This window comes from Artemia sp. Qi Xiang Cuo, chromosome 3 (assembly GCF_049724085.1).
Source record: "Artemia sp. Qi Xiang Cuo chromosome 3, ASM4972408v1, whole genome shotgun sequence".
NCBI classification, from domain to species: domain Eukaryota; kingdom Metazoa; phylum Arthropoda; class Branchiopoda; order Anostraca; family Artemiidae; genus Artemia; species Artemia sp. Qi Xiang Cuo.
The window spans coordinates 25,154,457-25,181,446 of record NC_142796.1 but is presented as its reverse complement, the minus strand read 5'-3'; the positions used below and the strand labels follow the sequence as shown (position 1 = coordinate 25,181,446).

The 26,990-nt window shown below is 33.8% G+C and overlaps 1 protein-coding gene across 1 annotated transcript in view; it reads left to right on the top strand.

Moving 5' to 3' along the window:
• Positions 1–26,606, top strand: part of LOC148953911 (uncharacterized) — a 33,210-nt gene extending 6,604 nt beyond the window's left edge. The window contains exon 2 of the mRNA XM_089086015.1: positions 26,163–26,606. Within this exon, the coding sequence (XP_088942141.1) occupies positions 26,163–26,606 (444 nt within the window). The remainder of the gene's footprint in view (positions 1–26,162) is intronic.
• Positions 26,607–26,990: the final 384 nt, after the last annotated feature.

Sequence of the window (26,990 nt, the reverse complement as noted above, 5' to 3'; positions counted from 1 at the left end):
TTTAGTTAAGAGTTTAGAGTTTTACCTTAGAGTCTTAGCTTAGAGTTTTAGTTAGAGTTCTAGTTTAGTTTAGTTATAGTTAATAATTTAGAGTTTTAGCTTAGAGTCATAGCTTAGAGTTTTAGTTAAAGTTATAGTTTAGTAAAGTTGTAGTTAAGAGTTTAGAGTTTTACCTTAGAGTCATAGCTTAGAGTTTTAGTTGGAGTTCTAGTTCAGTTTAGTTTTAGTTAAGCGTTTAGAGTTTTAACTTAGAGTCTTAGCTTATAGTTTGTGTTAGAGTTCTAATTTAGTTTAGTTATAGTTAAGACTCTCGATTTTTTAGCTTAGAGTCTTAGCTTAGAGTTTCTGTTAGAGTTCTAGTTTAGTTTACTTCTAGTTAAGAGTTTAGAGTTTTAGCTTAGAGTCTTAGGTTAGTGTTTTTGTTAGAGTTATAGTTTAGTTTAGTTATAGGTAAGAGTTTGGTGTTTTACCTTAGAGACTTAGCTTAGAGTTTTAGTTTAGTTTAGTTTTAGTTAAGAGTTTACAGTTTTAGCTTAGAGTCTTATCTTAGAGTTTTTGTTAGAGTTCTAGTTTAGTTTATTTTTAGTTAAGAACTTAGAGTTTTCTGCTTAGAGTCTTAGTTTAGAGTTTTTTGTTGAAGTTCTAGTTTAGTTTAGAGTTTTAGCAGAGACTTAGAGTTTTAATTAGAGTTCTTGTTTAGTTTAGTTTTAGTTAAGAGTTTTACTATAGAGTCTAGGCTTAGAGTTTTTGTTAGAGTTCTAGTTTAGTTTAGTTTTAGTTAAGAGTTTAGAGTTTTAGCTTAGAGTCTTAGCTTAGAGTTTATGTTAGAGTTCTAGTTTAATTTAGTTATAGTTGAGAGTTTGGAGTTTTACCTTAGAGACTTAGCTTAGAGTTTTAGTTTAGTTTAATTTTACTTAAGAGTTTAGAGTTTTAGCTTAGAGTTTAAGCTTAGAATTTTTGTTAGAGTTCTAGTTTAGTTTAGTTTTAGTTAAGAGTTTAGTGTTTTTAGCTTAGAGTCTTAGTTTAGAGTTTTTGTTGAAGTTCTAGTTTAGTTTAGTTTAGTATAGAGTTTTAGCTTAGACTTAGAGTTTAATTAGAGTTCTAGTTTTAGTTTAGAGTTTTAGCTTAGACTTAGAGTTTTAATTAGAGTTCTAGTTTAGTTTACTTTTAACTAAAACTAAACTAAACTAGAACTCTAAAAAAAACTCTAATCTAAGACTCTAATCTAAAAAACTCTAAACTCTTAACTAAAACTAAACTAAACTAAAAATCTAAGCTAAGTCTCGGGTAAAACTCCAAACTCTCAACTAAAAGTAAATTGAACTTGAACTCTAACAAAAACTCTAAGCTAAAACTCTAAGCTAAAACTCTAAACTCTTAACTATTACTAAACTAAAATAGAACTTCAACAAAAACTCTAAGCTAAGACTGTAATATAAAAACTCTAAATTCTAAACTAAAACTAAACTAAACTAGAACTCTAACAAAAACTCTAAGCTAAGACTATAAGTTAAAAATTCTAAACTCTTAAATAAAACTAAAATAAACTAGAAATCTAAAAAAAAATATAAGCTAATACTATAAGCTAAAACTATAATCTCTTAACTAAAACTAAACTAAACTAGAACTATAACTAAAACTCTAAGCTAAGACTCTAAGGTAAAACACCGAACTCTTAACTAAAACCAAACTAAACTAGAACACTAACAAAAACTCTAAGCTAAGACTCTAAGCTAAAACTCTAAACTCTTAACTAGAAGTAAACTAAACTAGAACTCTAACAGAAACTCTAATCTAATACTCTAAGCTAAAAAATCGAGACTCTTAAGTATAACTAAACTAAATTAGAACTCTAACACAAACTATAAGCTAAGACTCTAATGTAAAACTCTAAACTCTTAACTAAAACTAAACTGAACTAGAACTCCAACTAAAACTCTAAGTTATAACTCTAAGGTAAAACTCTAAACTCTTAACTATAACTTTACTAAACTGTAACTTTAACTAAAACTCTAAGCTATGACTCTAAGCTAAAACTCTAAATTCTTAATTATAACTAAACTAAACTAGAACTCTAGCTAAAACTCTAAGCTAAGACTCTAAGGTAAAACTCTAAACTCTTAACTAAAACTAAACTAAACTAGAACTCTAACAAAAACTCTAAGGTAAGACTCTAAGCTAAAACTCGAAACTCTTAGCTAAAACTTAACTAAACTACAACTTTAAGTAAAACTCTAAGCTATGACTCTAAGCTAATACTCTAAATTCTTAACTGTAACTAAACTAAACTTCAACTCTAACTAGAACTCTAAGCTAAGACTCTATGGTAAAACTCTAAACTCTTAACTAAAAATAAACTAAACTAGAACTCTAACAAAAACTCTAAGCTAAGACTCTAAGATAAAACTCTAAACTCTTAACTAAAACTAAACTAAACTAGAACTTCAACAAAAACTCTAAGGTAAGACTCTAGGCTAAAAACTCTAAACTCTTAACTAAAACTTAACTAAACTACAACTTTAAGTAAAACTCTAAGCTATGACTCTAAGCTAATACTCTAAATTCTTAACTAAAACTAAACTAGAGCTCTAACTAAAACTCTAAGCTAAGACTCTAAGGTAAAACACCAAACTCTTAACTAAAACTAAACTAAACTAGAAATCTAACTGCAACTCAAAGGTAAAAAATCAAACTCTTAACTATATCTAAACTAAACTAGAACTCTAACAAAAACTCTAAGCTAAGACTCTAAGCTAAAAGTGTAAACTCTTAACTATAACTAAACTAAACTTCAACTCTAACTAAAACTCTAAGCTAAGACTCTAAGCTAAAACTGTAAACTCTTAACTAAAACTAAACTAAACTAGAACTTCAACAAAAACTCTAAGCTAAGACTCTAGTCTAAAACTATAAACTCTCAACTACAACTTAACTAAACTACAACTTTAAGTAAAACTCTAAGCTACGACTAAGCTAATACTTTAAATTCTTAACTAAAACTAAACTAAACTAGAACTCTAACTAAAACTCTAAGCTAAGACTCTAAGGTAAAACACCAAACTAAAACTAAACTAAACTAGAACTCTAACTGCAATTCAAAGGTAAAAAATCAAACTCTTAACTATATCTAAACTAAACTAGAACTCTAACAAAAACTCTAAGCTAAGACTCTAAGCTAAAAGTCTAAACTATTAACTAAAAATAAAATAAACTTTAACTTTAACAAATACTATAAGATAAGACTCTAAGATAAAAATATTAAATATTAAATAAAACTAAACTAAACTAGAACTTCAACAAAAACTCTAAGGTAAGACTCTAAGCTAAAAACTCTAAACTCTTAACTAAAACTTAACTAAACTACAACTTTAAGTAAAACTCTAAGCTATGACTCTAAGCTAAAACTCTAAATTATGACTCTAAGCTAAATTACTCTATGTAACTAAACTAAAATAGAACTCGAACTAAAACTCTAAGCTAAGACTCTAAGCTAAAAACTCTAAACTCTTAACTAAAACTAAACTAAACTAAAACTCTATGCTAAGTCTCTAAGGTAAAACTCCAAACTCTTAACTATATCTAAACTAAACTAGAACTCTAACTAAACTAAACTAAACTAAGAACTCGAAACTAAACTGAACTAGAACTCTAACTAAAACTCTAAGCTATGACTCTAAGGTAAAACTCTAAACTCTTAACTATAACTTTACTAAACTATAACTTTAACTAAAACTCTAAGCTATGACTCTAAGCTAAAAATCTAAATTCTTAACTATAACTAAACTAAACTAGAAGTCTAACTAAAACTCTAAGCTAAGACTCTAAGGTAAAACTCTAAACTCTTAACTAAAACTAAACTAAACTAGAACTCTAACAAAAACTCTAAGGTAAGACTCTAAGCTAAAACTCTAAACTCTTATCTAAAACTTAACTAAACTACAACTTTAAGTAAAACTCTAAGCTATGACTCTAAGCTAATACTCTAAATTCTTAACTGTAACTAAACTAAACTTCAACTCTAACTAGAACTCTAAGCTAAGACTCTATGGTAAAACTCTAAACTCTTAACTAAAAATAAACTAAACTAGAACTCTAACAAAAACTCTAAGCTAAGACTCTAAACTATTAACTAAAACTAAACTACACTAGAACTTCAACAAAAACTCTAAGGTAAGACTCTAGGCTAAAACTCGAAACTCTTAACTAAAACTTAACTAAACTACAACTTTAAGTAAAACTCTAAGATATGACTCTAAACCAAAACTCTAAATTCTTAACTAAAACTAAACTAAACTAGAACTCTAACTAAAACTCTAAGCTAAGACTCTAAGGTAAAACACCAAACTCTTAACTAAAACTAAACTAAACTAAAACTCTAACTGAAATTCAAAGTTAAAAAATCAAACTCTTAACTATATCTAAACTAAACTAGAACTCTAAAAAAAACATTAAGCTAAGACTCTAAGGTAAAAGTGTAAACTCTTAACTATAACTAAACTAAACTTCAACTCTAACAAAAACTCAAAACTAAGCTAGAACTTCAACAAAAAACTCTAAACTAAGACTCTAAGCTAAAGACCCTAAACTCTTAACTAAAACTAAACTAAACAAGAGCTCTAACAAAATCTCTAAGCTAAGACTCTAAGCTAAAAACTCTAAACTATTACCTAAAACTAAAATTAACTAGAACTATATGCTAAGTCTCTAAGGTAAAACACTAAACTCTTAACTATAGCTAAACTAAAATATAACTCTAACAAACTCTAAGGTAAGACTCTAAGCTAAAACTTTAATTTGTTAACTTCTACTAAACTAAACTAGAACTCTAACACAAACTATAAGCTAAGACTCTAAGCTAAAACTCTAAACTCTTAACTAGAAGTAAACTAAACTAGAACTCTGACAGAAATTCTAAGCTAAGACTCTAAGCTAAAAACTCGAGACTCTTAACTATAACTAAACTAAACTAGAACTCTAACACAAACTATAAGCTAAGACTCTAAGCTAAAACTCTAAACTCTTAACTAAAACTAAACTGAACTAGAACTCTAGCTAAAACTCTAAGCTATGACTCAAAGTTAAAACTATACACTAAAAACTATAAAAAAACTAAAATTTTACTTTAAAAAAAACTATAATACTTTAATCTAATATAAAACTAAATACTATAAACTAAAAATTCACCAGACTAGAACTCTAAGCGATGACTTAATGGTCAGAATTTAAACTCTTTACACTATCGAAAACTAAAAATGAACCCTAACTAAAACTCGAAGCTATTTCTGCAATCTAAAAACTTCAAGATCTACACTTTATTTTAATCAAAATTCAACTCTAAGTTAAAACTCTAAGCTATGACTCTAAGCTAAAACTCTAAATTCTTAACTGTAACTAAACTAAACTTCAACTCTAACTAGAACTTTAAGCTAAGACTCTATGGTAAAACTCAAAACTCTTAACTGAAACTAAACTAAACTAGAACTCTAACAAAAACTCTAAGCTAAGACTCTAAGCTAAAAACTCTAAACTCTTAACTAAAACTAAACTAAACTAGAACTCTCAACAAAAACTCTAAGCTAAGACTCTAAGCTAAAAACTCTAAACTCTTAACTAAAACTAAACTAAACTACAAATTTAAAAAACTCTAAGCTAAGACTCTAAGCTAAAACTCTAAACTCTTAACTAAAACTAAACTAAACTAGAACTTCTAACTAAAACTCTAAGCTAAGACTCTAAGCTAAAACACTCTAAACTCTTAACTAAAACTAAACTAAACTAGAACTCTAACTAAAACTCTAAGCTAAGACTATAAGATAAAATTCTAAACTCTTAACTAAAACTAAAGTAAACTAGCACTATAACTAAAACTCTAAGCTAAGAGTCTAAGCTAAAATTCTAAACTCTTAACTAAAACTAAACTAAACTAGAACTCTAACTAAAACTCTAAGCTAAGACTCTAAGGCTAAAACTCTAAACTCTTAACTAAAACTAAACTAAACTAGAACTCTAACAAAAACTCTAAGGTAAGACTCTAGGCTAAAAACTCTAAACTCTTAACCAAAACTTAAACTAAACTACAACTTTAACATAAAACTCTAAGCTAATTCTAAAATGTAAAATTCTAAATTCTTAACTAAAACTAAAATAAACTAGAACTCTAACAACAACTCTAAGATAAGACTCTAAGCTAAAACTCTAAAATCTTAACTATTACTAAACTAAGACTCTAACTGCAACTCTAAGGTTAAAAACTCTAAACTCTTAAGCTAAAACTCTAAACTAAACTAGAACTCTCAACAAAAAACTCTAAGCTAAGACTCTAAGCTAAAAACTCTAAACTCTTAACTAAAACTAAACTAAACTAGAACTCTAACAAAATCTCTAAGATAAGACTCTAAGCTAAAACTCTAAACTCTTAACTAAAACTAAACTAAACTAGAACTCAACAAAAACTCTAAGCTAAGTCTCTAAGGTAAAACACTCTAAACTCTTAACTATAACTAAACTAAACTAGAACTCTAACAAAAACTCTAAGCTAAGACTCTAAGCTAAAACTCTTAACTACTACTAAAGTAAATTAGAACTCTAACACAAACTAGAAGCTAAGACTCTAAGCTAAAACTCTAAACTCTTAACTAGAAGTAAACTAAACTAGAACTCTAACAGAAACTCTAAGCTAAGACTCTAAGCTAAAAACTCGAGACTCTTAACTATAACTAAACTAAACTAGAACTCTAACACAACCTATAAGCTAAGACTCTAAGGTAAAACTCTAAACTCTTAACTAAAACTAAACTTAACTAGAACTCCAACTAAAACTCTAAGCTATGACTCTAAGGTAAAACTCTAAACTTTTAACTATAACTTTACTAAACTATAACTTTAACTAAAACTCTAAGCTATGACTCTAAGCAAAAACTCTAAATTCTTAACTATAACTAAACTAAACTAGAACTCTAACTAAAACTCTAAGCTAAGACTCTAAGGTAAAACTCTAAACTCTTAACTAAAACTAAACTAAACAAAAACTCTAACAAAAACTCTAAGGTAAGACTCTCAGCTAAAACTCTAAACTCTTAGCTAAAACTTAACTAAACTACAACTTTAAGCAAAACTCTAAGCTATGACTCTAAGATAATACTCTAAATTCTTAACTTTAGCTAAACTAAACTTCAACTCTAACTAGAACTCTAAGCTAAGACTCTATGATAAAACTCTAAACTCTTAACTAAAAATAAACTAAACTAGAACTCTAACAAAAACTCTAAGCTAAAACTGTATGCTAAAACTGTAAACTCTTAACTAAAACTAAACTAAACTAGAACTTCAACAAAAACTCTAAGGTAAGACTCTAGGCTAAAAACTCTAAACTCTTAACTAAAACTTAACTAAACTACAAATTTAAATAAAACTCTAAGCTATGACTCTAAGCTAAAACTCTAAATTTTTAACTAAAACTAAACTAAACTTGAGCTCTAACTAAAACTCTAAGCTAAGACTCTAAGCTAAAACACCAAACTCTTAACTAAAACTAAACTAAACTAGAACTCTAACTGAAACTCAAATGTAAAACATCAAACTCTTAACTATATCTAAACTAAACTAAAACTCTAAAAAACAATCTAAGCTAAGAATCTATGCTAAAACTGTAAACTCTTAACTAATACTAACTAAACTTCAAGTCTAAAAAACACTGAAAGCTAATACTATAAAGTAAATCTCTAAACTATTAACTAAAACTAAACTCAACTAGAACTTCAACAAAAACTCTAAGGTAAGACTCTAATCTAAAAACTCTAAACTATTAACTAAAAATTAAATAAATTACAACTTTAATTAAAACTTTAAGATATGACTATAAGCTAAAAATATAAATTCTTAACTGTAACTAAATTAAACTAGAACTATAACTAAAACTATAAGCTAAGAGTCTAATGTAAAACACCAAACTCTTAACTGAAACTAACATAAACTATAACTCTAAAAAAAGCTCAAAGCTATGATTCTAAGCTAAAAAACTCTAAACTCTTAAATAAAACTAAACCAAACTAAAACTCTAAGCTAAGTTTGTAAGGTAAAACTTCAAACCTATAACTAAGTTGTTGGTGAAAAGGATGGGAACTTCAAGTTGGAAAATGGGTTTAGGATGGACATTATGAAAAGAACTTGTTCTTAAATGCCTTTTGAAAAGTATTGCTTGGCGTTAGAGCATTCGATAAGCTGTGAAGTAAAGTTTTGGGTTTAAAGGATGGGTACTTCAATTTTTAAATTGGGCTTAAGATTGATATTATGAAAAGAACTTGTTCTGAAATGCCCTTTGAAAAGTATTGCTTGGTGTTGGAGCATTCAAAAAGCTGTAAAGTAAAGTTGTGGGTGTAAAGGATGGGTACTTCAAGTTTTTAAAATGGGTTTAGGAATGACATTAAGAAAAGAAATTGTTGTGAAATGCTATTTGAGAAGTATTGCTTGGTGTTGGGGCATTCAAAAAGCTGTAAAGTAAAGTTGTGGGTGAAAAGGATGGGTACTTCAACTTGTAAAATGGGTTTAGGATGCACATTAAGAAAAGAACTTGTTCTGAAATGCCCTTTGGAAAGTATTGCTTTTCGCTGGAGTATTCAAAAAGCTGTAAAGTAAATTTGTGGGTAAAAAGGATGGGTACTTCAATTTGTAAAATGGGTTTAGGAATGACATTATGAAAATAACGGGTTCTGAAATGCCTTTGAAAAGTATTGCTTGGTGTTGGAGCATTTAAAATGCTGTAAAGTAAAGTTGTGCGTGAAAAGGATGGGTACTTCAACTTGTAAAATGGGTTTAGGAAGGACATTAAGAAAAGAAATTGTTCTGAAATGCCATTTGATAAGTATTGCTTGGTGTTGGAGGATTTAAAAAGCTGTAATGTAAAGTTGTGTGCTAAAAGAATGGATACTTCAATTTGCAAAACAGGTTTAGAATGGACATTCTGAAAAGAAATCGTTCTGAAATGCTTTTTAAAAAGTATTGCTTGGTGTTGGAGTATTCAAAAAAGCAGCATAGTAATGCTGTGGATGAAAAGAATGGCTTCAACTTGTGAACTGGGTTTTGGAGGGAACATTAAGAAAAGAACTTGTTATGAAATGCATTTGGAAAAGTATTGCTTGGTGTTTGCGCTCAAAAAGCTGTAAAGTAAAGTTGTTGGTGAAAAGGATGGGTACTTCAACTTTTAAAATGGGTTTAGGAAGAACATTAAGAAAATAAATTGTTCTGAAATGCCCTATGAAAAGTATTGCTGGGTGTTGGAGGATTTAAGAAGCTGTAATGTAAAGTTGTGTGCGAAAAGAATGGATACTTGAATTTGCAAAACGGGTTTAGGATGGACATTATGAAAAGAAATGGTTCTGAAATGCTATTTGAAAATTATTGCTTGGTGTTGGAGCATTCAAAAAAGCAGTATAGTAAAGTTGTGTGTGAAAAGGATGGATATTTCAATATCTAAAATGGGTTGAGGATGGACATTGAGAAAATAACTTGTTCTGAAACGATAAAATAAAGCCTTAAAAAAGCATTGAAAAATGGGGGCGCAGGGGACTTGGGGACGCGAGGGACCCTTTGGGACGCGCGAAGACCATGTAGAGCGGGGAACTTCGTTCGGGGTGGGGGTAGGGGGATCGGAGCCGTTTGGGTTGGGGGTAGGGGACCTCACGACACTTTTCAAATGAAACTTGTGTTTTATAACGACCACCGAGTTTCACCCTCAAATCCTCTTCTAAAAAATCTTTAAAAATCATCTTTTAAAATGTCTCTAACTGTTTCGTCGAAATAATCCCTAAAATGTCTAAAACGGTTTCGCTCAAATAATTCCTAAACGCCATTTCTGCGTGTTCTTTTTGATTTTGGCATCCTCGCGCCGTCACATTTAAAACTACAGGAAAACCATTTCCTGTGCTAATCTATTCATCGCTAAGATGTTTCTTAGAGAATTTTTTTCCATGGCGAAGTTTTATTAGTATCTTTTGGAGTTTGACCATCTTTGGAGTAGAATTGTTTCCGGGGTAAAGTTTATTAATGTCTTGGGTGTATTGCTGAAGATTTTTTCTGGGCAACGTTTTTTAATGTCTGACAGATGATGTCATGGTTGATTGATTTGTCAAGAAAGGGGAACTAATTTGTTGTTTCTAAGGGGAATTATTGATTCACGAAAGGGGAATTGAGGTCATTGAAGAGTGTCATTGACTCTGTCCCCGTTAGACTCAATAATCAAGAAAAATCCATCAAAGTGAGAAAAATACTTTTTTTCCATTCTCACTGACAAAAACCATAAAACAGACATAAATTACTGTTGACATTTGAGAAAAACAGTCAATAAATTGACCGAAACATATAATCGTCCAAGAAACAACCATAAATGTGAGAAAATTCCAGTTTTTTCAAGTGAGAAAAATTCTGTTTTTTCATTCTCAGTGAGAAAACCATAAACCACGTGGTCATCGTGGGGCTGGTACCCCCTTTCTACTGGTAGATTATTTGATTTTATTTTTGCTCATTTTTTATTTAATGGAGTTCTTTACTTTTCTTTGAAAATCTTATTTTGTAGAAAAAGTTGTTTTAATTAATCATTGTAAAGGGTGGTATCTAAAAGGGGAAGAGGGAGGGACTGCTTGCCCTCTGTTCCTTTTTCAACATCCTTTTCCACATACCTCTCCCTCTTTTGTTAATGATAAATCCTGCTGTAAAAAAGGGAAATTGTGCAACTTGCAATCCTTGCCCTGGGGGCTGTCGGGGCATTGTATCTTCGTAGACATAGTTACTAGACCTTTTGACTATTTTGAACAAAATTGTTTTTTTCAAAATTTTTATCAGTGTTGAGGGGAGGATAGGGCATCTAAAAAGGGCAGACCTCTTCAACATTCCCCTCATCATACCCTGAACGTTTCTACTTAATAACCTAGGTCGTTACTTAGATATTGCTGATACGCCCTTTTGATAGCCAACATGCACACAATCTGTTTTGATCGTGTTTAGCAGCCCTCTCGAAAGCTGTGGGGGCGATGCCATCCTTATATGCATAGTTATTTGATCTTTAGACAAGTGTTTAATAGAGGGAACACCTAAACAGGACAAGAATTGTGATGGGCTGGTTGCCCTCCAAACCCTCTTCAACATCCCTTCAACATACCTTAAAAGTTTCAACTTAATATCCTCAGCTGTTCCTTAGATATTGCTGATAATCTGTTTTGACAATCATATAGCACATAATGTATTTTGATTGTGTTCGGCACCCCTTATACATTTGCTTTATATTAGAGAGTTGTTAAAAGGGCTGTGGAACACATTCAAAACACACTGTGTGCTAGCTGGTTGTCAAAAGGTAATATCGGCAATATTCATGGACTGCCGAAGGGTACTAATTAAAGACTTTCTAGGGATGTATAAGAGGGATTGTAGGGCAATCAGTCTCCCCTTCCCCTTCCCCCAATTTCAAAAGAGTCATTCTGTTCAAAATAGTCAAAAGGTCTAGTAACTATGCCTCCAAGGATGCAATGCCCCTCCCCCCACAACCCCCAGGGCAAGGATTGTAAATAAAACAATTTGCTTTAATTTTTCAATCCTGCATGTCCAATCCTGAGTCAAACAGTTCGTGGTAACGAACTGTAAGTAAGGAGCGACCCGGCTCAATGGTAACTGAAACTCTAGAAAACGGTATTTTGATACAAATAGATACATCAAAAGAATCAGATTTTAATACTGATTTCAAATATATAAGTTTTATCAAGTTTAATCCTACCCATCAAAAGTTAGGCGCCAGAGAAAATTTGGCTGATTTTCGAAAAAAGGGGGAAAGACCCCATAAAAGTTATAGAACCTTAATGAAAATCACACCATCATATTCCGCGTATCAGCGAACCCTGATGTAGAGGTTTCAAGCTCCTATCTACAAAAATGTGGAATTTTGCATTTTTTGCAGAAGAAAGATCACGGATGCGTGTTTATTTGTTTGTTTGTTTGTTGTTGTTTTTTTCCCCAGGGGTGATCGTATCGACCCAGTGGTCCTAAAATATCATGGGAGGGCTCATTGGAATGGAAATTAAAAGTTCTAGTGCCCTTTTTAAGTAACCAAAAAAAATGGAGGGCAACTAGGCCCCCTCCCACGCTTATTTTTTTCCCAAAGTCACCTGATCAAAATTTTGAGATAGCCATTTTGTTCAGCACGTTCAAAAATATTATAAGTATGTCTTTTAGAATGACTTAATCCCCCGAAGTTTCCGGGGGACGGCTGAAAGTTATGAACTTTACCCAATGTTAACATCTAGTATTGGTTATTTGGAAGTATACAGACGTTTTCAGGGGAGATTTTTCCTGGTAGGGGGGGGGGGGGTCAGGGGTTAGGCGGGAGGATCTTTCCATGAAGGAAGTTTTCATGCGGGAAGGGACATTGCTATGAAGGGGACGCCGGACTTCCCAGCATTATTTAAAAAAAGATCAGAAATTAAATATAAAAAAAAACAAGTTTTTCAACTGCAATAGCTGCAACATCGAAACTTTAAACGAACAGAAAATATTACATGTATGATTGGGTTCACCCCGTAGTCAATACCTCGCTCTTTAAGCCAAAGATTTTTTAGTACTTCCATAAGAGCTATTTATTCTAATTAACGGCCTTTGTGATTAAGCGGTCATTTTTAAAGAATTGGAACAAAATTCAAACTTTCGCTTAAAGAGCAAGGTATTGACTAGGGGGCAAACCCCCTAATAAACGTATTAAAAATATATGAATATAGAAGTTCGTTACGTAAGTTAATTCGTAAGCTACGTATATTTATTACTAATAAAAACGTTCGTAAATAAAATTAAACAAGTTTCGAGAAAGCCATTTAACTAAATAAAAGTAAATTAATATGAAAATTTTGTTCGAGGCGTTGAGGAGGGGACAGCCCCTTTCATATACAGAATACTTTCTGTTCGTTTTAAGTTTTAATGTCGCTCCTTACTTTCAGTTAAAAAACTTGTTTTTTATTTAATCTCTAAAAAGGCCAAGGGTATTAAGGTAAAAATTTAGAAAATGTTGAGGGGAATGCCAAAGAAAATCAAAACGCAATATATGCAGGAGGATTGTAAAAGGACAAAACAGTAATATCCAAGGAGTGGCTAAGGGTATTAAGTTAAAACTTTAAAGGAATGTTGAGAAGGATGCTGAAACAGTAAATGAGGGCGACCAGCACCCACCCCCTTACCCTTTTAGATGCCTCTTTAGCACTGATAGAAATCTTAAAAAGTCATTTTTTCAAAATGGTCACAACTTCTAATGGCTCTGCCTTCAGCTGCCATGCCCCCACAGCCCTCGGAGCACGGAATTTAAATTATACAATCTGTCCACTTTTTACATGCAGGATGTATCATTTTGAAAGGATGTGGCCTAAAAAGGTAAGGGTATTGATGTGAATTTCAGAGAATGTTGAGGGATATGTTGAGATAAACCTAACGAAACTGTCTACATCCAAGTTATCAAAAAGATGTATTTACAAAATCTTAGGAACGGGCAAGGTCTGCGGCTGCAAATACGACTGGTTGTGACTTCGACTGTGACGACTTCTACTGTGACTACTTCCGACTGCGATAACTTGCAACTGTGACTACGACTGCTTACAACTTCTACTACATGTACTTGTGATTACTTTCAGGGAACGTTGAGGGGGATGTTGAACAAAACCAAAACACGCTATGTGTATGCTGGTTGTCAAAAGGGAGCATCAAGAACATCTCAGGAACAACTGAAGGCATTAATTTGAAACTTTTAAGGGCATTTCGAACATTGCTTGGAGAGCAAAGGGCTCCCTTTCTCTCTTTTTTACCTCCTTATCTTTGGCCAAAATTATGAAATAGTCACTTTTTTCAAGTAAGTCAAAAGGTCCAATAACTATGCCTCTGGTAATGTCATTTCCCCCACCGCCCTTGGAGAAAAGGTTGTAAATTTTGCAAGTTATCCATTATTTATACTGAGGATTTCTCATTGGGAAAGAGGGTGAAATTTTATCCTGACTCTGTCAGAAAAGGCTAATGGTATTAACATAAAACTTTGAAGAATGCTTAGTGGGGTGTTAGACTAAATCAAAAAACGCCATGTGCATTCAGGTTATCAAAAGGGCAGGGATGCAGCTAGGTTTTTGAATTGGGAGGGGAATATAAAGAATGTGAACTTAGGTAATCATAAGGGTATATCTGCATATCTTAGGAGCAGCTAAGGGTAATAACTTTACACTTTCAGGACCATTATTTCTACCACTAATGTAACTGAAACTGTAACTACTTGTGGCTGCGACTATCTCTACTTCGGACTACTATCAATTGCGTCTACATAATGAATGCGACTTTGACTATTTGTATCTGCTAATGCGACTACTTTCAATTTTGACTATTTTTGACTGTAACTACTTGTCACTGCGAGCACTAGCGAGTGCGATTACTTATGATCGTGGCTAAGGCTACTTTTGATGGTGACAGTGACCTTTTAAGCTACTGGTGATAAGCCCTTTTGTCAACCTAAATGCATATATTGTTCCGATTTAGTTAAACTTACTCTGCAACATTCTCTGAAATCTCATCTTAATGCCCTTAGTCTTAGTAATAGTCGTAGTGAAAGTAGTAGTTGCAGCAATAGTAGTTGCCCATCATTATTCCCGAAAGTTCCAACTTGATACCCATTAGCTGTTCTGAGATTCACCTTTTTGACAAACTGCATGCACATGATCTTTATAAATTTATTTCAACATGCTCTTAATGCTTCAAATTAACAAACTCATCATTTTTGGACAACAATAGTCAAATATGCCCCCCTTTACAACAACAATACTATAAGTAAACAATAGGCAAATTGTATAAATTACAGACTTTACCCCAAGATATGCGGGGGGAGGGGATCTCTAAAAAGTATAGTTACTGGAACATTCAACTATGCTGGACAAAATGACTATCCCAACATTTTATCAGATTTATTTTCGGGAATAAGAGGCAGGGGGAGGGAGGGAAAAGGGCTGCTTGCCATCTAATTCTTAACTCTTAAAAACGGCAGTAGGAATTTTCTATTTTAAATCGAATGAGCCTCTTCTGAAGTTTCTATGACAACTCCTTCGTTACGAAGTGCGTATGGCGAAAAAAAGGCACTACTATATCTCTTTACATAGGCAGGGCTATTGTTCTGCCTATGATTGGAGTGCTCACTTATTCAAAAATTTTTGTAGTATTCCTAACGATATCACTTTTTTTGCCATTTAATGTTAACTATTTTATTAAAACTTATAGATATTGCTTATTTTCTGCTCAGATAGCAACATTTTGAATTTCTCTTTTTCTTGTTTTAATAATCATTTCTAAATTTTGTTTCTTTTTAAGTATTGCTCTGTTTGTTCATTGCCTCCTTTATTTATTGTTTTTGTTTTTTGGTTCTGTTTACCATTTATTTTAACTTTTTCACAGTCAAATGATGAATACTGCTGTTAGAAATCAACCTAACAGAACTTAAAGAAAATCAATTGTGCCTGAAAAACTTTAGGAGAGAAAACAGTTCAGAGATACTTTATTGTGACAACTATTAATTTATTATTATTATATGTATATATATATATATATACAGTGATGGTGCTGCACATATCTATATACATTTTTGGGTACTGGATGCATATCAGCTGCTTGTATGAATACAGCATATATATATATATATATATATATATATATATATATATATATATATATATATATATATATATATATATATATATATATATATATATATATATATATATATATATATATATATATATATATATATATATATATATATATATATATATATATATATATATATATATATATATATATATATATATATATATATATATATATATATATATATATATATATATATATATATATATATATATATATATATATATATATATATATATATATATTTATATAATAGTGATAATAATATTTATTTATAATCTACTCACATCAAAAGATAAATAGTGGAGTGAACACTTTAAAAAAAAAAAAACTTTAGAAAAACAAAACAAAAACGTGATACAAAAACGAAAATCAGCAATCATAGGCAGCGCGGTAGCGCTGCATAAGTAAAGAACGATGAGGGCACAAAGCGTTTTTTTTTTTCTTCTTCAGCCGGGCACTTCGTATAGAAGGAATTGTCGTAGAAACTTTAAAAAGGGCTCATTCGATTGGAAATTCGAAGGGCTAGTGCCCTTTTTAATATTCGAAAGTGATTGGAGGGCAACTATCCCCCCCCACGCCCATCAATCCCCCAAACACATCCTATTAAAATTTTAAGATAGTTATTTTGTTCAGCGTAGTTGATTTCCAGATAGAAAATATGTTTTTGAGGGGGACACTCCCCAACAACCCTCAGAGCAAGGGTTTTAATTTGTGCCCTGGGGTCATATAAGGTTTTTATAGAAGGTGTTTTCGTAAAAACTTCAAAACAGGCTCATTCTATTTTAAATTAGAGGGGCTAGTACCCTTTTTAATCGTCAAAAGTTATTGGAGGGCACTTAGCCCCCCCCCCCCACGCGCCTCAGTCCCCTAAAAACCTCAAGTAAAAACTTTGAGAATGCCAGTTTATTCAACGTAGTTTATATGCAGATAGAAAATATATTTTTGAGGAGGACACTCCACCGCAACCCTCGGGGCAAGGGTTTTAAGTTATGCCCTGAGGGCATATAAGAACGACGTTGGCACATTGTACTATTTATTTTTTTTTTCCTTTAGAACTGGGCACTTCATATTGAAGCGGTTGTCGTAGAAACTTCAAAAGGGGCTCATTCGATTGGAAATCGAGAGGTCTAGTGCCCTTTCTAATAGTCGAAAGTAATTGAAGGGCAACTAGCCCCCCCTACCGCCCATCATTCCCCCAAACACATCCAATCAAAATTTTGAGATAGCCATTTTGTTCAGCTTAGTTGATTTCCAGATAGAAAATATGTTTTTGAGTAGGACACTTCCCCACAACCCTCAGAGTAAGGGTTATAAGTTATGCCCTGGGTTCATATAATGTTATTTATAGAAGGCGTTGTCATAGAAACCTCAAAACAGGCTCATTCGATTGGAAATTTGAAGGGCTAGTACCCTTTTTAATAGTCGAAAGTGATTGGAGGGCAACTAGCCCCCCCCCCCCACGCCCATCATTTCCCTAAACACATCTAATCAAAATTTTGAGATAGCCATGTTGTTAAGCGTAGAAGATTTCCAGATAGAAAATATATTTTGGAGGAGGACACTTCCCCACAGCCCTCAAGGCAAGGGTTTTAAGTTATGCCCTGGGGGCATATTAGGTTTTAAAAGAAGGTGTTGTAGTAGAAACTTAAAAAGAGGCTGATTCGATTGGAAGTTCAAAGGGCTAGTGCCCTCTCTAATAGTCAAAAGTGATTTGTGGGCAACTACCCCCCCTCCCCACGCCCATCAATCCCACAAAAACATCCAATAAAAATTTTGAGATAGCCATTTTTTTCAGCGTAGTTGATTTCCAGATAGAAAATATATTTCTGAGGAGGACACTCCCCCACAACCCTCAGGGCAAGGATTATAAGTCATGCCCTGGGGGCAATAAGGTTTTGATAGAAATCTTTGTCGGAAACACTTGAAAAAGGGTTCATTCAATTTGAAATTCAAAGGGATAGTACCCTTTTTAATAGTCAAAAGTGATTTGAGGGCAACTAACCCCCCTCTCACGCCCACCTTTTCCCCAAACATATCCAATCAAATTTTTTAGATAGCCATTTTATTAAGCGTAGTTGAAAGTTTTGGAAATTAGGTCTTTAAGGATGATAACCCCTCCCCCCCCAAAGCCCTCAGAGCAAGGGTTGTAAGTTATGCCCTGGGGGCATATAAAGTTTTTATTGAAAGCGTTGTTATAGAAACTTCAAAAGGGCTCATTCAATTGGAAATTGAAATGGCTACTTCCTTTTTTAACAGTTGAAAGTGGTTGCAGAGCGACTAACGCTCCTCTCAAGCACACCATTTTCCAATACACATCCAAGAAAAATTTTGAGATATCTATTTTGTTCAACGTATTTGAAAGTTTTGGAAAGTAGGTCTCTTAGGAAGATAACCCTCTCAGAACCCTCACTGCAAGGGTTGTAAGTTATGACCTGGGTGCATATAAGGTTTATATAGAAAGTCGTTGTATAAATCATAGGCAGCACGATCGCGCTGCCTAAGTAAAGAACGGGGACACTCGAGAACAACACAAGAAACGGGGACTAAGTAAAGTGGAGGACACTCCCCCACAACCCTCAGGGCAAGGGTTTTAAGTTATGAACTGGGGGCATATAAGAACGATGTTGGTACAATGTACTATTTTTTTTCCTTATAGCTGGGCACTGCATATGGAAGGGGTCGTCGTAGAAACTTCAAAAAAGGCTCATTTGATTGGAAATGGAGAGTTCTAGTGTCCTTTTTAATAGTCAAAAAAGATTGGAGGGCAACTAGCCCCCCCACGCCCATCATTCCCCCAAACACTAACAATCAAAATTTTGAGATAGCCATTTTGTTCAGCGTAGTTGATTTCCCCCACAACCCTCAGGGCAAGGGTATTAATTTATGCCCTGGGGGCATATAAGGTTTTTATAGATGGCGTTGTCGTAGAAAACTTCAAAACAGGCTCACTCGATTGGAAATTCGAAGGGCTAGTACCCTTTAAATAGTCGAAAGTGATTGGACGGCAACAATCCCCCCCACGCCCATCATTCCCCCAAACACATCCAATCAAAATTTGGAGATAGCCATTTTGTTCAGCGTAGTTGATTTCCAGATAGAAAACATGTTTTTGAGGAGGACACTACCCCACAGCCCTCAGGGCAAGGGTTTTAAGTTATGCCCTGGGGGCATTTAAGGTTTTTAAAGAAGGCGTTGTCGTAGAAAATTCAAAAAAAGCTCATTCGACAGGAAATTCAAAGGGCTAGTGCCCTTTTGAATGGTCGAAAGTGATTGGAGGGCAACTAGCCCCCCCCCCTCCTCCACGCCCATCCTTTCCCAAAACACATCCAATAAAAATTTTGAGATAGCCATTTTGTTCAGCGTAGTTGATTTCCAGAAAATATATTTTTGAGGAGGACACTCCCCCAAAACCCTCAGGGCAAGGATTACAAGTTATCCCCTGGAGGCATATAAGGTTTTTATTGAAATCTTTGTCGTAGAAACTTGAAAAAGGGCTCATTCGATTTGAAATTCGAAGGATACTATTTATTTATTTTTTTCCTTTAGAACTGGGCACTTCATATTGAAGGGGTTGTCGTAGAAACTTCAAAAGGGGCTCATTCGATTGGAAATCGAGAGGTCTAGTGCCCTTTCTAATAGTCGAAAGTAATTGAAGGGATTTTGAGGAGTTTTGAGGAGAAAGTAATTTTGAGGAGGACACTCCCCCACAACCCTCAAGGCAAGGGTTTTAAGTTATGCCCTGGGGTCATATAAGGTTTTTTATAGAAGGCGTTGTCGTAGAAACCTCAAAACAGGCTCATTCGATTGGAAATTCGAAGGGCTAGTACCCTTTTTAATAGTCGAAAGTTATTGGAGGGCAACTAGCCCCCCCCCCCCAACGCCCATCATTTCCCTAAACACATCTAATCAAAATTTTGAGATAGCCATGTTGTTAAGCGTAGAAGATTTCCAGATAGAAAATATATTTTGGAGGAGGACACTTCCCCACAGCCCTCAAGGCAAGGGTTTTAAGTTATGCCCTGGTGGCATATTAGGTTTTTAAAGGTGTTGTAGTAGAAACTTCAAAAGAAGCTCAGTCCATTGGAAATTCAAAGGACTAGTGCCCTTTTTAATAGTCAAAAGTGATTGGAGGGCAACTACCCCCCCCCCCCACGCCAATCATTCCCTCAAAAACATCCAAGAAAAATTTTTAGATAACCATTTTGTTCAGCGTAGTTTATTTCCATATATAAAATATATTTCTGAGGAGGACACCCCCCACAACCCACAGGGCACGGATTATAATTTATGCCCTGGGGGCAATAAGGTTTTGATAGAAATCTTTGTCGGAAACACTTGAAAAAGGGCTCATTCGATTTGAAATTCAAAGGGATAGTACCCTTTTTAATAGTCGAAAGTGATTTGAGGGCAACTAACCCCCTCTCACGCCCACCTTTTCCCCAAACACATCCAATCAAATTTTTTAGATAGCCATTTTATTAAGCGTAGTTGAAAGTTTTGGAAATTAGGTCTTTAAGGATGATAACCCCTCCCCCCCCACAGCCCTCAGGGCAAGGGTTGTAAGTTATGCCCTGAGGCATATAAAGTTTTTATTGAAAGCGTTGTCATAGAAACTTCAAAAGGGCTCATTCAATTGGAAATTGAAAGGGCTAGTGCCTTTTTTAATAGTTGAAAGTGATTGGATAGCGACTATCGCCCCTCTCACACACACCGTTTTCCCATACACATCCAATAAAAATTTTGAGAGATCCATTTTGTTCAACGTAGTTGAACGTTCTGGAAATTAGATCTTTTAGGATGATAACCCCCTCAGACCCCTCAGTGCAAGGATTGTAAGCTATGCCCTGGGGGCATATAAGATGTATATAGAAAGTTGTTTCATAAATCTCAGGCACCACGATCGCGCTGCCTAAGTAAAGAACGGGGACACTCGAGAACAACACAAGAAACGGGGACTAAGTAAAGTGGAGGACACTCCCCCACAACCCTCAGGGCAAGGGTTTTAAGTTATGAACTGGGGGCATATAAGAACGATGTTGGTACAATGTACTATTTTTTTTCCTTATAGCTGGGCACTGCATATGGAAGGGGTCGTCGTAGAAACTTCAAAAAAGGCTCATTTGATTGGAAATGGAGAGTTCTAGTGTCCTTTTTAATAGTCAAAAAAGATTGGAGGGCAACTAGCCCCCCCACGCCCATCATGTCCCCAAATATATCCAATCAGAATATCGAGATAGCCATTTTGCTCAGCGTAGTTGATTTCCCCCAGGCCAACCCTCAGGGCAAGGGTATTAAGTTATGCCCTTGGGGCATATAAGGTTTTTATAGAAGGCGTTGTCGTAGAAAACTTCAAAACAGGCTCACTCGATTGGAAATTCGAAGGGCTAGTACCCTTTAAATAGTCGAAAGTGATTGGACGGCAACAATCCCCCCCACGCCCATCATTTCCCAAAACACATCCAATCAAAATTTTGAGATAGCCATTTTGTTCAACGTAGTTGATTTACAGATAGAAATTGTGTTTCTTAGAAGGATACTCTCCCACAGCCCTCAGGGCAAGGGTTGTAAGTTACGCCCTGGGGGCATATAAGGTTTTTAAAGAAGGCGTTGTCGTAAAAACTTCAAAAAAAGCTCATTCGATTGGAAATACAAAGGGCTAGTGCCCTTTTTAATAGTCGAAAGTGATTGGAGGGCAAATAGCCCCCCCCCCCTCCTCCACGCCCATCATTGCCCCAAACACATCCAATAAAAATTTTAAGATAGCCATTTTCTTCAACGTAGTTGATTTCCAGATAGAAAATATATTTTTGAGGAGGACACTCCCCCAAAACCCTCAGGGCAAGGATTATAAGTTATGCCCTGGTGGCATATAAGGTTTTTATTGCAATTTTTGTCGTATAAACTTTAAAAAGGGCTCATTCGATTTGAAATTCAAAGGGATAGTACCCTTTTTAATAGTCGAAAGTGATTTGAGGGTAACTAACCCCCCTCTCACACCCACCTTTTCCCCAAACACATTCAATCAAAATTTTAGATAGCCATTTCATTCAATGTTGTTGAAAGTTTTGGAAATTAGGTCTTTAAGGATGACAACCCCTCCCCCCACAGCCCTCAGGGCAAGGGTTGTAAGTTATACAATGGGGCATATAAATTTTGAGATATCCATTTTGTTCAACGTAGTTGAACGTTCTTGAAATTATGTCTTAGGATATTAACCAGCTCAGAGCACTCAGTGCAAGGGTTGTAAGTTAAGCCCTGGGGGCATATAAGGTTTATATAGAAAGTTGTTGTATAAATCATAGGCAGCACGATCGCGCTGCCTAAGTAAAGAACGGGGACACTTGAGAACGAGACAAGAAACGGGGACTAAGTAAAGAGAAAGACACTCCCCAACAACCCTCGGGGCAAGGGTTTTAAGTTATATTCTGGGGGCATATAAGAACGATGTTGGCACAATGTATTATTTATTTAATTTTTTCTTTTAGAGCAGGGCAATTCGTATAAAAGAAGTTGTCGTAGAAACTTCGAAAAGCGCTCATTCAATTGGAAATTGTAGTGGATTGTGCCCTTTTTAATATTCGAAAGTGATTGGAAGGTTTCTAACACCCCTCTCGCGCCCACAATTTCCCCAAACACACCCAATCAAAATTTTGAGATAGCCATGTTGTTTAACGTAGTTGAAAGTTCTGGAAATTCGGTCTTAGAGGATAACAACCACCCTAACAGACCTTAGGGTAAGGGTTATAATTTATGCCCTGGGGGCAAATAAGGTGTTTATAGAAAGCGTTGTCGTTTCCAAAAGGGCTCATTCGATTGGAAATCGAAAAACCTAGTGCCCTTTTTAATACTCGAAAGTGATTGGAAGGCTTGATATTTTTATAGTAAAGATTGAAGTGGGTATAATGTGTTATTTTTTGTTGTTGTTGTTGTTTAGACCAGGTCACTTCGTATCGAAGGAGTTGTCTTGGGAACTTCGAAAAGGGCTCATATGATTGATAATAGAAAGGGCTGATGCCCTTTTTAATAGTCAAAAGTGATTTGAGGGCAGCTAATTCACCAGTATACAAATAGCAGGCCAAACTATAAAGTCTTAAAAAACAAAAAGATTTAAATTATTATTTTCTTTTTCCTTGAAAAGGCTATGTCAATATAAAACGAACAGAAATTAATTTAAAACAATTTTTCCACAAAATAAGTTTTTCAAAGAAAAGTAAAAAACTCCATTAAGCAAAAAATGAGCACAAATAAAATAAAATAATCTACCAAGCGTGAAACTATCACAAATCAGCATCGATAAATAAATGAAACCCAAAACGAACAGAAATTACAATAAATAACCGAGTTAAACTCAAAACGAGCAGAAATTAACATAAGTTGGGTGCAAAACCCCTATGCCTTCCCAAGGCCAGAATAAAATTTGCACTTTCCTTAAAAATAAAAATGAATATGCATTGTCAGTTTAATATACATATACTGATATTTATTAATCAAAATGTTAATATCATTTGATTTATTAAAGTTATAAAAGTAAAAACATTTATATTTTTTTTCAGTAAATTGCAAATTTTTTCCTGGCCTTGGTAAGGCATAGGGTTTTTGCGCCCATCTTATGTTAATTTCTGCTCGTTTTGAGTTTGAGTCGATTATTTATTGTATTTTCTGTTCGTTTTGGGTTTCTTTTATTTATCGATGCTGATTTGTGGTAGTTTCATGCTTGGTAGATTATTTGATTTTATTTTTGCTCATTTTTTGCTTAATGTAGTTCTTTACTTTTCTTTGAAATCTTATTTTGTGGAAAAAGTTTAAAAAAAAAAATAATATTAAATAATAAGATTGATAAAATAAACGGATAAAACCTTGGTGATGCGACAAACACCGATACGCTGTTTCCAAAATCTTCCTATCCAAACCAGTCAGATTTTCAATAATCTTCGGAAGATAGAACTTATTTACTATCTTGGATTCCTATACCAAAGAGGAAGATAGAGAATATATTTACAGAAGTGGAAATAAGATGGTCGAATATCACTAATATCCATTTTCCTAAAAATAGGGTAAATCCCAGAAAGGCAAAGAACAGAATGATCTGAACATGTAGAATAAATTTTACCATAGGCAATGTGTTTTTTTTTTCTCTCGATTGGCTACAATTTCAGAATAACCAATCTGGATTTTCGTTCTAGCAACGAAAAATTTTAAGCTTTTTGGTAAGTGTCATACCTACCCGCCGCATCCAATCTACATGGGGGATAGAGAAATTTTTAGAGCTTAGAGGTCTAGGAGGGGATGGGAAATTGAAAGAAAGATACTCACATTTATCAACATTAAACGAAAGACCGATTTTACTAAAGGAATAAGAAACTTCATGAGCCATCTGCGATAGACTGGGTTTAGACCGGCTAATTAGAAGAATATCATCAGCAAAGCAAAGTACGAAATATCAGTCAACACAACAAAACACGTTGAAAAAACATTCTCAAGAATACTAGAAATACAGAACTTAAAAAATACTTGGGCATAATACTCCACCCTGTCGTACGCCCCGACGAACAGGAACAATTAAAGAAGAAAGACCACCGTTAGTTTTAATTAGAAAATAAGAGTTACTATACCAAAACTTAATAAGAAAGATAACTGAAAGGTTAATGGTGTGACTATTAAGAAAGTAATGAGCCTGACTGTGTACAATACTTTCGAAAGCCTTTGAAAGATCGAGAGCACAACTGTGAAAACCATACCCTTTAGCTGAATAAAAAGGCAAGCCAGAGCCCGGTGATCGTGCTGGTGACCGATGCCAAACCGAAAACCAAGCTGGTTCTTCCCAAAATTTGGATTCATAATTATGAAAAGAAGTAGGATATATTCAAAGATTTTAGTAAAATTCGAAGCAACCGTGACAGAACAGAAGTGACAGTTCCACACAAAAAGATATCAGGAACAAGAGAACAACAAATACACAGTTGGAAAAACAACTGTAAATGGTGAAACAAAGACGGGCAATTTATTTTAAGATGATAAACACTAATTCCCTCAACATCAAGAGAGCTTGGTTTCAATTTCCTAACAGATGCAATTACAGCATCAAAGAAATGGGCAGGACTTGTGCTTGAGTCAAGGAAGACAGGAGAACCGAGTCAAGCAATCTCGAATAAAACGCGTGCGCTGCATAATTCCCTGTGGAAAAAAAAATAACAAAATTTGTCAGACAGCGCAGCTGGTGAGATGGAGCTTGCTGAATTATCTAATTTAGCTGTACTAATCCCTTTGTCCTGTTCTTTCTTATTGGTAGGACAATTTAACCCTTTGTATCGATTGGATCACAGACATCTCTTAAAGACACGCTTGGTTTTTGTTTTATTCCATTTCTATAGACTAAATATAAGGCTAGAAGAAACCTGGATCATCGAGTAATAGGGGTCTTAAAACTTATCGACATCCCAACTGAGTAGAATTAATTATTTTGTTTAAAATTTTTCAGTTCAGAATATATAAAGGCTCTGTTCACCAATGGACCCCAAAATGACAGATTATTCTGAAAAGCTTTCATTCTAAAATTTATACCTAAGAGAAAAAACATTAATAGATCGTAAAATTCATATTTTTCAGAATTAGCAGTGTAAATCATATAAATTACTAAAAATATTTTTCTTTCTTGAAGACAGGATTCAAATCAAAATGTGGCAACTGTTGAAAACTTAAGTTATTATCTTATATATTTTATTTTTGTACAGATATGTGGCTGTTTTGTGGTAGCGCCTTCAACGGCCCTGGAAACTCTTTAACCTTTCTCCTTAATCTATTTCACCTCTATAATAAGTTTTCCTTCGCTTATAGTTTTTTTTTAGTGTGCTTAATAATTTATGTCCTCATAAACAATTAAATTCCAAACAATTTCAATTTACACTCCTATCTCAGTCGTTCGTTGTACAAGGTTCAAGCTATTTTCTGAAACAGTTGGCTAGAGTAGCACGTCTTTTTTATTATTATCAATTAACATGTGTATTATTATCTCAAGTAAAGACTCAAGAAACTATTTAGCTATAAATTGTATTTTTTATTATATCGTTGCTATAGTTGTATGATAAATACAGTTTTTCCATTTTCCCTTTGATACTCACATATTAATCTGGAAAAAAGTGACGAAAAAAAATAATGAATTTTACAGAAAAAATATAGTAAAAATCTTGTGATTTAGTGGAGTGATCAAAGGCATGTTTTTTTTATCATTTCAAATTATTTATTTTACAGCTTGATTGCATTGTTATATTCGCTTTATTTATTTCATTTGTTTTGTCACATATTTTGGTGTATTCTTATATTTTGTTATTATAATGTTATATTGTAATAATACCGGATTATATCTATTATATAATAATTTATTTATTATTAATTTTGTTACTTATGAAATTATTATTGGTATTATTATTAAGATTCTATTGCGGAGGATCTGTTTTTTTTTTCAGACTGCTGCTGAATGGGTTTTGTCAACAAGTGAGACAGTGGGAGTAAATGTATTCCCTCCTCATCTTCGAGAAACTTCGCTTGACATGTGGCTTCATTCGTCTACGAAAGATATAACTGATCCAATCAGCAATACAATTGTTTCGTCAGGTGGTACTACGGCTTCGTTCGTTGATGGTCATATTTCATCTTTTGTTGACGATCTGAAACAAGTTGATTTTGACAATTTGTTAGCTGAACATCATGACAGATACGAACTCTTTGAAGAAAGATCTCTAACATCGGAGAAACCAGCTTCATCTTCTTCTAGTAAGTCGTTTGAGGTACTGAAGTGGGTTGCCAATCAAGAACAGAATTCTAACGAACACCTGCTAAAGCGATTAAATTCATTGGATATCGATATAGATGTTCATAGCATTGGTAGAACAATGAACAAGGTACGCTAGAAAACTTACTCTCTACCCTAGGCATAGACTTAGATGGGACTATAGAATTCAAATCCCAAAATTTACGCGTAAAACAACAGGGTAGCATGTTTAGTTTTTGAACTTGGACTTCCAACCTGCATCCATGTATACCATAATTTGTTTGTGAGTTAGTCTGGAGCTGGATAAGAGGCGTATCTGTTAAATCAGGGGAATTATATGAAAGTTACAGGAAACTGTGCGAAACCCGTAAATTCGTTACTCATTTTTAGAGGGAAGGGTGTTTTTTCACTTTCAGTGAAAATATTTAAAATTTATTTTGTTTTCATTACAGAGCAAATTATGTTCTTGTCCTGAGAAGGCATTGGGGTTGTCAGCACTACTCATGTTAGTTTGTGCTCGTTT